Source organism: Contarinia nasturtii, unplaced genomic scaffold (assembly GCF_009176525.2).
Source record: "Contarinia nasturtii isolate CC-2019 unplaced genomic scaffold, AAFC_CNas_1.1 Cnas_scaffold_630, whole genome shotgun sequence".
In the NCBI taxonomy this organism is placed as follows: domain Eukaryota; kingdom Metazoa; phylum Arthropoda; class Insecta; order Diptera; family Cecidomyiidae; genus Contarinia; species Contarinia nasturtii.
The window spans coordinates 89,530-104,276 of record NW_022197981.1 but is presented as its reverse complement, the minus strand read 5'-3'; the positions used below and the strand labels follow the sequence as shown (position 1 = coordinate 104,276).

General features: G+C 32.0%; 2 protein-coding genes across 8 annotated transcripts; one reads left to right on the top strand and one right to left on the bottom strand.

Moving 5' to 3' along the window:
• Nucleotides 1–1,645: 1,645 nt before the first annotated feature.
• Nucleotides 1,646–4,406, bottom strand: LOC116340354 (zinc finger protein 346-like). The gene is made up of 7 exons (XM_031766820.1): nt 4,348–4,406; nt 4,206–4,274; nt 3,825–4,139; nt 3,388–3,587; nt 3,197–3,306; nt 3,039–3,107; nt 1,646–2,978 (listed from the first exon to the last, which is right to left on the bottom strand). The coding sequence occupies exons 2-7, from the start codon at nt 4,228–4,230 to the stop codon at nt 2,264–2,266; spliced, it is 1,434 nt and encodes a 477-aa protein (XP_031622680.1). The 5' UTR covers nt 4,231–4,274; nt 4,348–4,406; the 3' UTR covers nt 1,646–2,263.
• Nucleotides 4,407–4,871: 465 nt separating this feature from the next.
• LOC116340355 (protein FAM117B-like) lies at nt 4,872–11,358 on the top strand. 7 transcript variants are annotated; one of them, XM_031766825.1, is made up of 9 exons: nt 5,575–5,703; nt 5,948–5,966; nt 9,248–9,490; nt 9,572–9,678; nt 9,818–10,025; nt 10,096–10,235; nt 10,306–10,414; nt 10,472–10,572; nt 10,704–11,358. In XM_031766825.1, the coding sequence occupies exons 3-9, from the start codon at nt 9,253–9,255 to the stop codon at nt 10,905–10,907; spliced, it is 1,107 nt and encodes a 368-aa protein (XP_031622685.1). In that variant the 5' UTR covers nt 5,575–5,703; nt 5,948–5,966; nt 9,248–9,252; the 3' UTR covers nt 10,908–11,358. The 7 variants fall into 7 exon arrangements, with proteins under 7 accessions (XP_031622686.1, XP_031622687.1, XP_031622685.1 ...); XM_031766826.1 differs by lacking the exons at nt 5,575–5,703; nt 5,948–5,966 and adding an exon at nt 4,872–4,987; XM_031766827.1 differs by lacking the exons at nt 5,575–5,703; nt 5,948–5,966 and adding an exon at nt 5,007–5,490.
• Nucleotides 11,359–14,747: the final 3,389 nt, after the last annotated feature.

The window sequence follows — 14,747 nt, the reverse complement described above, 5'->3', positions numbered from 1 at the left end:
TAGGAAAGAGACGAAAAAACACAATTAGACAATTAGACTATTATGTTAAAATGTTATTCGCTTGGAAATATGAATTTATTTCATTGTAATTGAAAATATTGAAGATGAATTCCGTCCATGAAGTGTTTGAAATTTTTATTGTAAATCATTCGCGTATGCTACATTTGAAAACGAAAATTGCTTATTTTATCAGTGGATAAATTAATTTATTATAGAAAAAAAAAGATGTTTGTTGATCGCTAAAAACATACAATTTTATTGGTAAATCATTTGATTTGTTTGCTCATTCTTATCTTAAGATAATGTGATTTAATTTAACGGCAACAAAAAAAAAAAGTCAGAAAAAAACCCATTTCATTTCGAATAATTCACGGTCACATGATGAAAATCGTCATTTACGGATATTTCGATAATCAAAATTATGCTTAATGCTTTGTGTAACCAAATTTTGAAAGAAAATTCGCGAAAAATACACCGATACAATAGGCAATAAGAGAATGAAAAAAGAAAAACAAAACTGAAGAAAATAATCAATGGATGAGTTTAAGAGCATTACGTTTAAGAGCGCATTTACCTATATCACACCATCATTAGTTTAATTAAATTTATTTTTCATTTAAAATTGTAAACAAAGGGAAGCACAGCGGTGAAAATGTATGTGAATCGCCTGCATTTTTCCAGCCAGTTGATTTGTGTAAAACATTAAATGAAAACAAAACGAAAAAAAAAACAAGAAGTGAAGATGAAATAAACAAAGAAAGAAACTAGTTATTATTTTATAGAAAACCAAAGAGCACACACAGACATACACACACACAAATACCATTTTGCGAATATCAAAGGCAAAAAAAAATTATCTATTACATGACCGTAGTAAAATTCACAGACTTAATTTTGATGAAATTTCAAAAATTTCAATGATTCGCCTGTGCGTCACATACACGCGTGACCCAATTTGAACACTCGTAGCTTAACTAATTTGAACTTGAACATTCATAATTTATTATTTTTTTTATATTAACTGTTCATTGCTTAGTCTGCAAATCGTTTTTAGTATTTAAAAATATTGTCAACATACAGCGACCAACTCAAAGAATACTTTTTGCATCACATTTTGTACGTAATAATTTGCTCATCGATGTTTTTGACAGCGTTGTACCTTTGATTTCAAGCGCGAATATCTTGACAAAAACCAAGCGAAAGGAAAGAACAACAACAAATTCTTAGGATAATTGTTCAGTTTTTATTCGTTCGTTTTTTTTCCTTTTCAAGGAAACAATCATTCTATTTTAATCTACTATTTAATTTATCTGTAAAGATGTTAATTGCTTCGTTTAATAAGAATCAAAGAAAAAAAAACATTACGAAAATCAGTTTAAATAAAATGAGAAAAAAATAAATACTTATATTGCATTTTATTTATTTACTTATTTAGAATGCTGCTACATAATTACTTAATTGGTAAAGTTTCAAGTTGATGTGACATGAAAAACAAATTTTATAATCCATTTAAGTGTTTATATTGAGTTTTTAATAGCACTTTTATATTGAAATTGTATTTATTTAGAAACTATGAAATTAGCATCGTAAAAAACGTAAAAAAAATCTCTATTGATTCATAAGATTCTTACATAAAAATATTCACAAAATTAATTAGAAATTTTCAGTTGGTTTCTGACTTTATCAGTCAATCTCTGTAAGTTCACTTTTAAAATGACCGATTGCACAAAGATTTTTTTTTAAATTTAAAGCAGATGGTTTCATTCTTGCCGAACATTCTTTTTCGTATAATAATTTGATCATGCATGGGACTTTGACATTTCAATTAAATTTTATTATATACTTGATGATTGAATTAATTTACAATATCAATTTATTTTTCAATTTCATAATATCCAAACCATAGTCAAACACCTTGCCACGTCTCTATAGTTGTCTCTCTGTCATTCACATGAAAATTCACATTTCAGCCATGCCAACTGTTTGGTGTTGTTCCTTCTTGAAAGAATTGAATCAACAAAATACTATATTGCAATATCGCGATATGAAATGTTAATAATAAATTGAGATGTCTGATGATTTATTTTTTTAAACTTCCGCAAGAGGTACATGTAGCTTTGGATTGAAGCGTGATACTCTGAATTTGAAATAATGTTGTGCGACCAAGAGAAATAATTCGATTCGGAGTCAAAATAAAAGCATTTTATTATTGTTTGAACGAAGCAAATAGCTTTTGGTGCATGCACCAAAATTTGAAATGTGATTATTTTCGTTTAACGGTTTTCATGTGACGTTTGCTGGAAAAATGCTGACTGAGACATACTTCCGATGAAACACTTAAATCGCAACACTGGCAATAGTATTGACCCGATGGGGTCCGAAATACCGAATAATCAACGGACGATGAGCCGGACGCCAGCATTTCATCGGCATTCGAATTGATTGATGGTGACTGATTTGATCCATCTAAAATACATTGAGATAATGTATGTGACACTTCTGAATATGGCGGAAGTGCAAGTTGTCGTAATTTTTTTGCATGCTTTGCACCAGCCAAATGCAAATGCATATGCATTTCGGAGGTAACAAAAATATCACACAAATTACAATATTTGCTCACATCAACGGATGACGTATTCAGATTTTTGAGATGGGCTATTTCATCTACCGAGATCGGCGTCGTTACAGCCATTTTAAATGTAGATGCGATTGCAGATGCCGCACCAGCAGCAGGAGTAATTAGTTCTTTTAAATCATCTGGATTTATATCGAAAGAATTTATGGAGCCCCTAGCATTTGTATCAGTCATCGGCTCGTTGTCCATTTCGGGAAATGATTCTACCGGAGGCGGCGGCGGTGGAGGTGATTTTAATACGGACTCTGGCACAACCACAGTCTCTGTATTCGGTGTTGGTTTTGGTTTTAGAAAATCCTTACCAATAAAAAATCGATTCGTTGGATCTTCTTCAATTTTCGATCTGAAAATAAAAAATCGCATAATATTTTTCATTCAAATTGTGATTACTTGATTAACTCACGTTCGAATCCATTTATTGTTCGCATCGTAGTATCCGGGTCCACCGGGCTTATTTTTGCCAGCCAAAGCACTGTGAGAATTCAAAATTTAAAATGTCAAAAAATTGAATTAAAACAAACGGTGAATACAAAAGAAAAGCAAAAACACATAATAACATACTTTTTATGTTTTCTGCCCATATTATGTTGTTTGGCATGTTGCAATGAGGTTAGAGCTAAATCACAGACATCGCAGTGGAGCGCATTCGGTCCAGTTGGACCTTTCGTTGACTAAATTTCAGAATGGAAATTCAATTAATATGTTGAATATTCGATCGATTAAAAATAGTAACATTTTTTTAGTGAACATACTGCATGACGCTTCGGAACTGGTTCGCCTGTTCGTTCTGACCACTCCAATAGCCAATGATTTATTTTTTTCTCGTGATTCTTTGATTCATAATGGAGTCGAGCGGTCGATGGTGAATTTAGTTTTGTTGAACATAAATCACAACACAACGGTTTGAATAATTTTATGAGCTCTTCTGGTAATCCTTCCGCTGATGGCATCACTACAAAAAAATACAAAAACAAAAAAAAAAACATTTATTTTTCAAGAAACAAGTCATAATCAAATTATTACACGCCATGTCATTTGCTAAAATGTCAAAAACACATTATTTTGTAAAATCAATCAAAGGGTCCTATCGTGTTGAACACGAAATAATATTTTTTTTTGAAGCGAACGATCAATGAAACAACGATGTGTATAATCCGGTATTAGCATGTACACTTCATAATGAACTTACTGAAAAGTGAGCTGCGCTTAGTTGGTTTTGGTACTGACATTTGTTGAATTGGCTCAACATTTAAATTCGGCGCCTGATGAGGTTGTGATGTTAGTTGAGGTGCTGGTTGAAAAATTGGTAATGTTGGTAATGGTAATATTGGTGGCGGTCGTGGCTGATTGACCATAGCCAATGGTGAAATATATGATTCCGCCTCATTGTCAAGGGGTTCGTCTTCGCAACCAGGTGGCGGTGGGTTATTGAGAGCAAAATGGGCTTCTTTGTCCGTTGTTTTCAATGGAATTTTATATCCTTTGAGCGAAGCAAAGTATTCACCTATCGAAAAATCATTATTCACAATTATACAAATGTCAAACACTAACATAAACCTTCAACAATTACCCGTAAAAATGTCATCGCTATTCATTTTTTTCTCGCCAATTAAATTGTTCAATTCAATTCATGTTCAATCTTCCAAACAAAGTTTGAATAAAAAAGGTTATTCATTTGAATTTAAATAAAATAAAAGAGTCAATGAATTTACTTGTCATAAAATAACACTAACAACACGAGACAAAAGCGCATACAAAACAGAAGATAGAATTAGTTGACAGTCGAGCTGTCAGCTGTTTTAACTAAACGAACACAATGGAAAATGTGTGCGTTCAAAGTAAACTGTTGTATTTTATGAGCGGTGTTGCATTTTTTTTGGACTAGGATTATTAATTCGAAAGTATTATTTGGTTATATTTAAATGAAACGGGCGCCCATTTTCCCATAAAATGTCAATTGATGGAATATTTATTTAAAACCAAAAACAAAAATACTCTAGAATTTTCGTTGCTTTCTCTGGAACAGTACAAGCATCACATTGATTGGTACACACATACACATACATATACACATACATACCTCACACAAACACGCAACGAATGAACAACGATAGACAACGATGACGACGACGACGACGACAACAACAAGAAGGATAGTGGTGTTGTGACGATCGGTACGATGCGATTGTGCGTGTGTTGCATTCCATGGTTGCAATCGGTTCCCGTAGTACGTTCGTAATTGATGTGTATTGTGCGCGCTGATTTGTCTTGTGTATATGTGCGAAATACGATTCGATTGCCATATTATCGCGTATCACATTGAATAGAAAAAAAAAACATTGGTATTTTGGTGTTGGTATATTCGTTTATTTTTCTCGCTCGCTCTTTTTCATTCTTAAATTTGTGTGTCATTGATTTTGATATATGGTCATAGTTTTACAATACCGACAACAACATTGAAACAGCGATTGTTTCAATGATATTTGATGTAGTCAGACGCAGAAACAAAGACTACGACAACTGAAAAAGCATTTACGTAAAGTGAATGAATATACAAGGGAAAAAGCACACATTCAAATCGAAAGAAACAGAAAGAGAAGGATAGAAGAAGCGAGAAAAAAAAACTACACACAGAGAGCAACAAAAAAAAAGAGAAGAAGAACGAACAAGTAAAGAAAGACCAAAGTCAAAACGATAAAACAAGCCTGAAAACGGAAAAATCAGACACACACACATCGGTTAGCGGGCCAGAGAGCGATCGAAGGAGATAGATACAAGAAGCAAAAATATTATTATAATATTGAAAAAAAAAAAAAAAACGAAAGAACGAACGACATGCTGAAAACCAGTTAAACGTGAATCTAGTTTATATGAATATAAACTAATTTGTGTGTCTTGTGCATCTTATTTATTTATTTGATTTTCTTTCGCTCGGTTTTTATTTTGTTGTTTTTTTTTTTCTTCATCATCACAATCATCGTTAATATTGCGCGCTGTGTGTATTAAATAATTCCCAATATTATTTTGTGTATATTCGGTTGGGATTTTCGAGTCGGTCCCACTGTGTGGTTAGTGCTTTTTTCTGTGTATTTATCACAACAAATTTGTAAATTTCCACTTGTGTGTAATTTCTTTTTTGTTGCTCAATTCATTTTTTTGCTTAAATTTCTTCTGTTTTTACTTTGTGTGGATTACCTCGCCACATTGGCTGATACATCTCTTTTTTGCTGTATTGACATCGCACATATATTTGTGTTTTTTTTTCTCGTTCGTTCGTTATTTTCTTAATTTGATCATCATCATCATCGTTAGAGTCGTCATCGTACGAATGGTTTGTGTTAAATTCATTTATTTCACTTCCTTTTCCCAATCATTTTCTCTGTGCAAAATTTTAAGAGTAAAAAAAATTCGAGTTCAGTTAAATTCAAGCCATCCAAAAAAAAAAATGAGCCAGTAGAATAGTTTCGATTAGTTTTGTGCGGTGTGTGCGACTTTTTCTCTTTCATTCTTCGTGTCCCATTCCCTGTGTTTGTTCGAAAAAAAAAAAAACATTTTTAGTGTGTGTAGTATTTGCGATTTACTCATCGAATTGTGTGTTTTTGTGTCGACAATTTTACAACTCAATTATTATAGTCGCTCGCATGAATACATACGTTGTACACAATACACGAGAACATATAAGAAGAAGAGCAACCAATGTCCTCGTCAATTTTGTGCACCCATGGATTCGATCCAAAAGTGGAGCGATGTACCAAATTTTACAACCAAGTATAGTTCGAGAGATATGGCATTGAATTTTTTTTTTTCGTATGATATCGCATTTATAAGCATGCTATTTGGCTTTGTTTGGCTTGAACGAATTATAGAAATTTGTGAACAAAGATTTGTTGTTGTGATTTTTTTTCCTTGAACAACTAAAGAAATATTTTTCGTATATTTTTATTTTGTCGTTGTCATTGTCGTTGATATAACTCTCTTGTCTAAATTCGCCGATATGTTGCTCAAGTGCGTGCAAATGTGTAATCAGTTTTCAATCGAAGCGTGCTAAAGTAATGAAGTGTAAGTGAATATAATTTCTGTGTATAAATATACGCTGCCTATGTATATCATTCATAAAATTGGTTGAAGTAGCCAACGGGTATGTGAGTGCGAGTACGAAAATAACAGGAGAAAAACAACCGTACACAAGAAGAAAGCTTGACAAGTGTGAGAGATAATGCATATAAACACCGAAAGGATCTTAATATGGCTCACTCTCTCTTTCTACCTCCATCCCTCTCACATCGATCGATTGGCATACGTTTTGTGTACACAGAAACCGAACGTGTCAATTTTATAACATAGTCAACTCAATTGACCGTGATTTGGTTTATCCACTTGATATGAGCAACAGCTAAAATACGGTTTTTGTTCGGTCAACAGCAGCAGAGATAGAGAGAAATTGATAGACAAAAAGAAACTGCGATTTGGTGTGTGTGTGTGTGTTTATACCTATGTGTGTGTATGAGAGAGAGAAAACACCACAAGCCAAGCGACGTCTCAATCAATCCATGAATATTCCGATAAATTATAAAGCGCATTTATGCATGCAAGAAATTTTCTCTGACATGATATACCAATGATTGAATATATATTATGTGTCGACGGAGCCGCATTTGACAACAATTAATTACTGTTCATTTTGCGGTCACATGTATCGATCGGTATCATTACCCCCTTTAGCTAAATAAATCCAAATTGTCAAGTGTCAACTTTTGAAACGAAACACACCGAGATACAGATAGACACAGAGAGAGAGAATGAAATTAGTAATTGAAAACATAAAAAAACACACACAACAGTCGGCCAATATATTGCAATTATAAATGTGTGATATTGAAAATTCCCTTTGATCTATTAAGCCGCCGTTTTTGTGTCTGTCAATTCAAAATGCCGGAATTTACGCTTTTCTGCACTAATTGACTCAATAGAAAGCATAGACAGAGGTATTCATTCAGACTGTAAAAAATTATATCGAGTTTCGTACAAATTGGAAATGGCATGAAACACAGATTTTACAACATCTGAATTAAAATCTGAAAAGCATTTGTGAGCAATTGCATTTTTCGTTTTCATCATTTTTTTGAATCATGAATTTTTACGAGTTTTTCGACCTAAACATCTATTCAGTTCTTTTCGTTTTTTTCTCTCTCTCTTGAAAACAGACGCGACACACTCCAATGGTCTTTTAAATACATCAGAGACCGTTTTTCCCTCTGTTTTTCTCTTTTTTCGTAATTAAAAGCAAACACTTTTCATACAACGATTCTTTTGGATGTTGCTTTTTTTTATTCGTGTACTCATATTTCCATGATGTTTTATATATGCACATATAAATAGAATTGAACGTCGATAGAAAAACGACACATACAGAGTTAAAAGTTTGCAATAGAGTGGCAACACAATAGATCCCTCCGACGACAATCACTAAATACCGACAATGTCTTTTGCATATACTTTTATACATATATGCTCTATAATAATTGTCTTTACGGCTCTCATTCTTTCTATCTCTTTCTCTGATTCACGCGTGTATTTATGTATGTCTTGGGCGAGCATGATTCGCTCTTTTAATTTGTTGTCATTAGCTTTTCACAAAATGTATGTGTGAGCGTGTGTGTGTGTGTGTGTGTATGTTTGCATGAATCGAAAGAAATAAAATCATAGCATATGTGCGATTTTCCCTTTTAACAAATTCATTTCCAAACGTCGTCATTATTATATATTCAAATGGAATCAAAGAGGTGTAAAAAATGAATTGTTTTTATCGTAATGCAAAGTGGCAATGGCAGAGACGGTCAACATAATTATATTTATGACTTTTTGATAGCTCAGAAAAGCCGATATGGATCTTTTATTTCACCCTCCACGCTCTTCATTTTTAACCACATGAAAAATGGTTATAAGAGTGTTGTTCTTCCCGTCTCTCTCTCTCTCTCTGACGTCCTCATTTTTGCTCTCATTTCTGTATACATAAACGCTTTCCACGAGTGCATGTATATAATTTTGAAGCGTTTTCATATGCTTCGTACTTACGCGATGCAATGAATAACGACAATGACAGCGACGACAAAATCGACAACGATGGAGAATCGGCGAAATTCCAACACAAATCAATAATTAAAGCGTTGAATGCAAATGCCGGCTGTGGCATTTTACTCAGATGTCATATTACGAAACACATTTTTGTATTAAAAAAAACGTAACACGATCGCTTCAGTTAAGCGTGTTTTTCCGTTTTTTTTTTTTGCTTGTGATGTGTCACACGCGAATTGCTATAGTGAAAAAGAACTAAGAATATGATATCGTTTTATCGATAGTAAAAGTGATTTGAATCTCGTATCCAATTTGTGAGACTTTTTTTGTTCGCTTTTTGCGCCACTTTATAGACGAAGTTTTTTATTTCTTTTTCGTGCTATTGCTTGCGAACTCGAATTTTGTATCGAAAATACATTTGAAACGCGTTGAATTAAGGGAATTTATTTCTGTTTTTTTTTTTGCGTATAAAATTAATTTATGTGTGACTGTATTTTTGTTATAGAAAATTCTATTCATTTATTGAAACATATATAGGTGCGATGTCAACGACAACATGTAATGTGCGTGGCAAACAATCAGATGGATTGATACAAAAAGTTGGACCAATGAAAGCCACAATTCCAATGTCATCGTTGCTTCGGCCACTGAACAGTGCTGGTCTTACATCAACTCAGTCAAATCGGCTTTTTAGTGCAATGTCACCGCCTATGCGGCTCATTTCACCCGATCACAGTAGCTCCGGTCATCGTAGTCCTGGTGCCAATAACTATTATAAAGGTAATATTTACACGATTTATCGATCGAATCGTTTTCGTAGACCTCAATTGATGACATTTTTCTCCATATTCTCATTCACAGGCAAAACACATTTATTAGACAGTGCAACTTTGTCATCATGCATACGACGCACAGTAAGTCTGGATGCACTTATTCCAGCCAAATCAACCGATGTCGCTAATAAAACGGTATGCTTATTTTTCATGATGGAAATCGCAATTTGGTGATTTTCAAATAGAAAAATCTTATTATTTCTTTTTCTTAACATTAGCCACACATTGTTTTCAATAATAAAATTGATATTAATGATTATTCTCATTCACATAGCATCGAACAACTACTTATACAATACTACAATTGGACAAAGCAACGCAAACTGATGAATCTTGTATTTTCGGTATCGATTCAAATGTGGACTTTTCAATTGATTTGTCCACAAATAAATCGGAAAAAGTTTTACGGCAAAGATTACAACGGATTCAACAACGAACTGGAGAGCATTCCGTTAGTTCACAAACTTTAAGCCCGATTCAAAGTGAGTTTTATCTTGTTCTAGGACAATAAAAAATGGTTAATTGAAATGAATATTTTCATTTTGCTTTCAGCGAGTCCAGTATTGATACCACCGCGATCATGTGCGACACATCGTCCAATGCGTAGTTCAGTTGAAGGATTGAATCAAGAGATTGAAAAACTTGTATTAGTACCTGGTCAACCACACTCTTGTCGACCAGAATCTAGCCATGTAAATCATATCATAATTCTTTAACATAGTTAATAACAACTAATTTTTATTTAATTTTCTGCTATCACAGTTTACTCGTGGTATACCTGAGGGTCATCGAGCGCCATTAGCTGATATTTTGCACAGTGATACTCGATCGGTTAATACTCAAACGCCAAATCGAGATTTATTATCTTCAGGTAGATTTTCGCCTGAGTTCTTTAATTTCCTTTTTTTCATCTAAAAATTTTTCACAGATGAAAGTCAGAGCACATCACCTGATGATAATGTATCGTCAGAAGCTTCGCCACGTATTAATCGATTTCTAGCCCGATTGCCACCTGATGGTTGTGAGAAAGTAAGAATTTTTTTTATCAAATTAATTTGTTAGATTACTTATTTTTGCTTCAACATCGTATACATCATGTATTCAATTTTGAACAATTTGAACTTCAATTTGAATGTTTTTATTTTTGACAATAAATATAGGTATGCTTGAAGTCAAGTGATACAAGTCAAGATCATCTGTCTCCATCGTCAGCCATATTTAAGCCACCGGTTGGTTTCAAATTGCGCCCATCATTGGGATCGGCATTTCAGCCGCTTCAACCGATACCAATATCGGCTGGAGCTGTATCGTCTGCCATTGATGATAGTAGCATTACCGATGCATCAAGTACAACTCCGAATTAATTTTCTTAGTCACTTATTAGCAAACTGTAAATGGACATCAATTGCCATTCATTCTTCATCTGCTGCTTCTGTGAGATATATAGTGCGTGTGCGCTGCAGATGATCAAAAATGAAAACAAATTCAACATACAAACACAAAGCATGTAAATTGTTTTCAAACACATCCAAAAGCATGTTCATTTCCAAAAAAAAAGGAATATTTGTAGTTTTTAACTCATAAACAAGAGTGCAACAAATGAACATTTTGTAAATTTTCATACAACACGGAAAAAGAAATCCATTATATTATTTTAAAATATTTTTTTATTCATATGAAGAAGATAAAAATACGAGAAAAAGAAAATTGTTTTGAGGAAATGAGACCAAATCGGATATAACAATAATAAAAATAGGCATGAGATATCGGTCTCATTGGGAATTTAATGAGCAATGGTCATTTTGAGAAAAGTCATGTGAAAGTCTGATGCAAAGCATTTTCATTGAGTAAGGGATTCAAACAATTCAATTTTTCCCCCATTCCCTTTAGAGAAACACAATAATAACGAACCAAACAATGTGAAAAAAAAAACAACAACTAATAACTAACAGAAATCAAATCTATTTTGTATTTTCCACTTTTTTGTCGGATACAATGAAACTGTTACATTAATATTCTATATTCAAATAAGCTGCTTGATAAATATTTCACACACACAATACATTGAACGAGAAACTGGCACATAATTGAATAAAATCCAAAACCCGTTGACAGCATACGTAACACACAGACACAGAATCTAATATATCATTTAAAACAAAACTCTATATACCGTATATAGGATTTCTTAAAGGACAAATAACAAATCAATTAAACAAACAGATTCGACTCTTTTTTCATAGCAATTTATTAGTGACAAATCAAACAAACAACATGTCCAATCATTCTTCACTTCATTATTAGTGATGAGTTTGTAATAGTGCAAACAGAAAATAGCAGAAGAAATTCTTCAGTTCATTGAAACGTGCAATTACAGGGTATATATTCTGATTGTCAATGGACGTTAAAAAGATTTCGTTTTGTTTATTTTCATTTTGGTTCAAATGAAGCACACCTTTTACTTCATGCAAAAGCAATGAGACCGCAATGAAGACAGGCACGCTTTTGTCATGTGGACACCATCATTTTATTCAATAACTCAGTAGCAAACTAGTTTCTGATCACAAAAAATAATTAAGGAAAGAACCCATTTAATTTTGATACACATATAAGGATCAAGAAAAAATGAACAGAGCATTACATGTAAAATTAAATTTCTCTTTAATATACTTGTAAAATGAGCTAATGGATTCTGACACATAAATTCCTTTTTTGAAGAGAAATTTACTATTCAATTAACTTTTTATTTAATTGACGAATTTTTTGTTTTTCGTATTTTTTGTTTGTCTTCAATTTTCCATTATTTCCGCATTTTTTTTTTCTTCAAATACGTACAAATTAATTTTCAAATATTTTTTTAAATGTTCAGTTTATACTGAACCTTAAACAATAAGAACCTAAAAGTAGAAAACAAAAATTGTAATTAAAATGTGAAAGATTTGCTTATTTGACCCTTGTGTCACATCAATTTTTATTGAAAAATAGCAAAATAGAATTTTGAACTGTGTACACGTACAGTGAGTGATATAAGTAAGGATCTAAAGAATAAATGAACATTGTGGACATCAAATACACAAATGTTGATGTGAACATTTTTTGGAAAATCTTTCGGCTTTAAAGAACACAAACACACACATATAGATATAATCCACACAAAAGATTTAGCATTGTACAAGAAATTGAAGTGAAAAACAAACTTACACAATTGAAAAAAACCTGGAGTATTCAAAAGAGAAAGCAAGAAATGAAAAAACAAAAATAATAATACAAGAATCAAGAAATATATTTTTATTTTTTTATGAATGAAATATTTTTAAGCTAAGCAAATTTAATATAAGAGTTGGCATGGGTTGGGATCAATTCATACATGATAAAAAAAAAATTTCGAACAACAATAACAAAAAAAAAAGTTGCAGTGAAAACGTGTCGTCGTTGGCACAGAGTGCTTGAATCGCGAATAATGTTTCATTGAAATGAATGTTTAAACAAAAAAAAAATAGACACAAAACCAAATTTTACAAAATTCATAAGTTCGACGAACTGAGTTCGTTAATATATTTTTAACTTCCATTAGGTCACACACACATACATAAAACTGTGCAAAAATAAATCAAAATGTGATTAACATTGGATTAACGTTTCCCGACGAATTGCAAAGAGAGACATTTGCTAAACTAAAAAAAAAGAATTCGAACGATTTAAAAAATGGAAAATGAGAACAAAAAAAAAATGTGAAAATTCGGCTGTTAAAAATCTTTACAAATTTTAATATAAAAATGAGATAAAGAGTAAAAAAAATGCATGTTAAAGAAAAACGTATTTATTTTGGAATAATTATTTAACGTGACAACAGTCGACGCACACACCGCAATTTAAATTATGGGAAAGTAATTTATGCCAAAAACAAAACAAAACACGAAGAATATGGAAGTTTGTGCATGAAACGGTTGTTTTTTTTTAATTAGACGAAAGAAAAAAAGAAAAATGATGCAAATTCACAAGTCAAATACAAATACAATACGAGATGTGCAATCAAGCGCCTGGAAAACACACGGAGAGAGATTAACAAAAAACTGATTTTCAACTGAATTTGCATCGTACACACTTACGTCTGGTTGAGCAATGATACGAGGGAATGAAAATGAAAACACAAACATTTAAAAATTTAACGAAATCAGACAAAAAACAAAAAAAAAATCTGTACTGCACAAGTTTTGAATTTAACTATTTAGCCTTTGTTGTAACTTGAAAGTGATAACCACTCGATTAACGTTATGTGTAAATTTGAGACAAACAAATATATCTTAAAGAAATACACAAAACACACAAGAAATGAAATTAAACAAAGTTACAAGTTATAGATTATTTATGTAAAAGTGTAAAATAAAAGAAGAAAAAAATTGATAAAGAATGAAAGAGTCGATGCTTGTGAGGGACGAAATCAGATAGAGGGTAAGACGGAATTTATGAGACATTTGTCATTTGCACGTGAATAATAACGCGATGATATGTACTCTCAAATGCAGATATATCAATTGATAAACGACGATGATTAAGATAAAGTCAATAAGTTATTTCTTTTATGATAAGGTTCACAACAGGAAACAACGTTTTTTCTCTCTCTTTTCGTTTTATCTAATTTACACATAATTTACGTTGCAAATATAATGTGCAAATTAATTTTAATGAAAATAGTAATTCCAATAGAACCACTTTTTATTTGCATGACATTCATAAATCAAATAAACATGCACACGTAACGAACGATGTAATACAATCAGGACAGACAAAAAGATGATATCCAAACTAAGCAAACAGAATAAATGGATATTTTATTAAAAGTATTTACAAAAATATATTTAAAATGTTGTTTTATTTACATTAATTTTGGTTTTGGTATTTTGTTGATTTTTAAAGGAACAATTTAAAAAAATATATAATCAAATCATATTTTTATTTAAATCTTTGAAATTATTTTACTTTTCGTTTTATGTTTTGATAAATCATTGACATTTTCATGATCATAGTTCAGAACGTCAAATATTCGTTTATTGGTTTACATCTTGGATATGCGTTCAGCGCCCAAAAGTATGCATTCATTTCTTTATTAATTCAATGCGCTTTTGTGTGATGTTTTAAGCACATTTAAACCACATCGATTATGAATACTTGAATTAACACTTAGTGCATTGAATTCTTTGCAT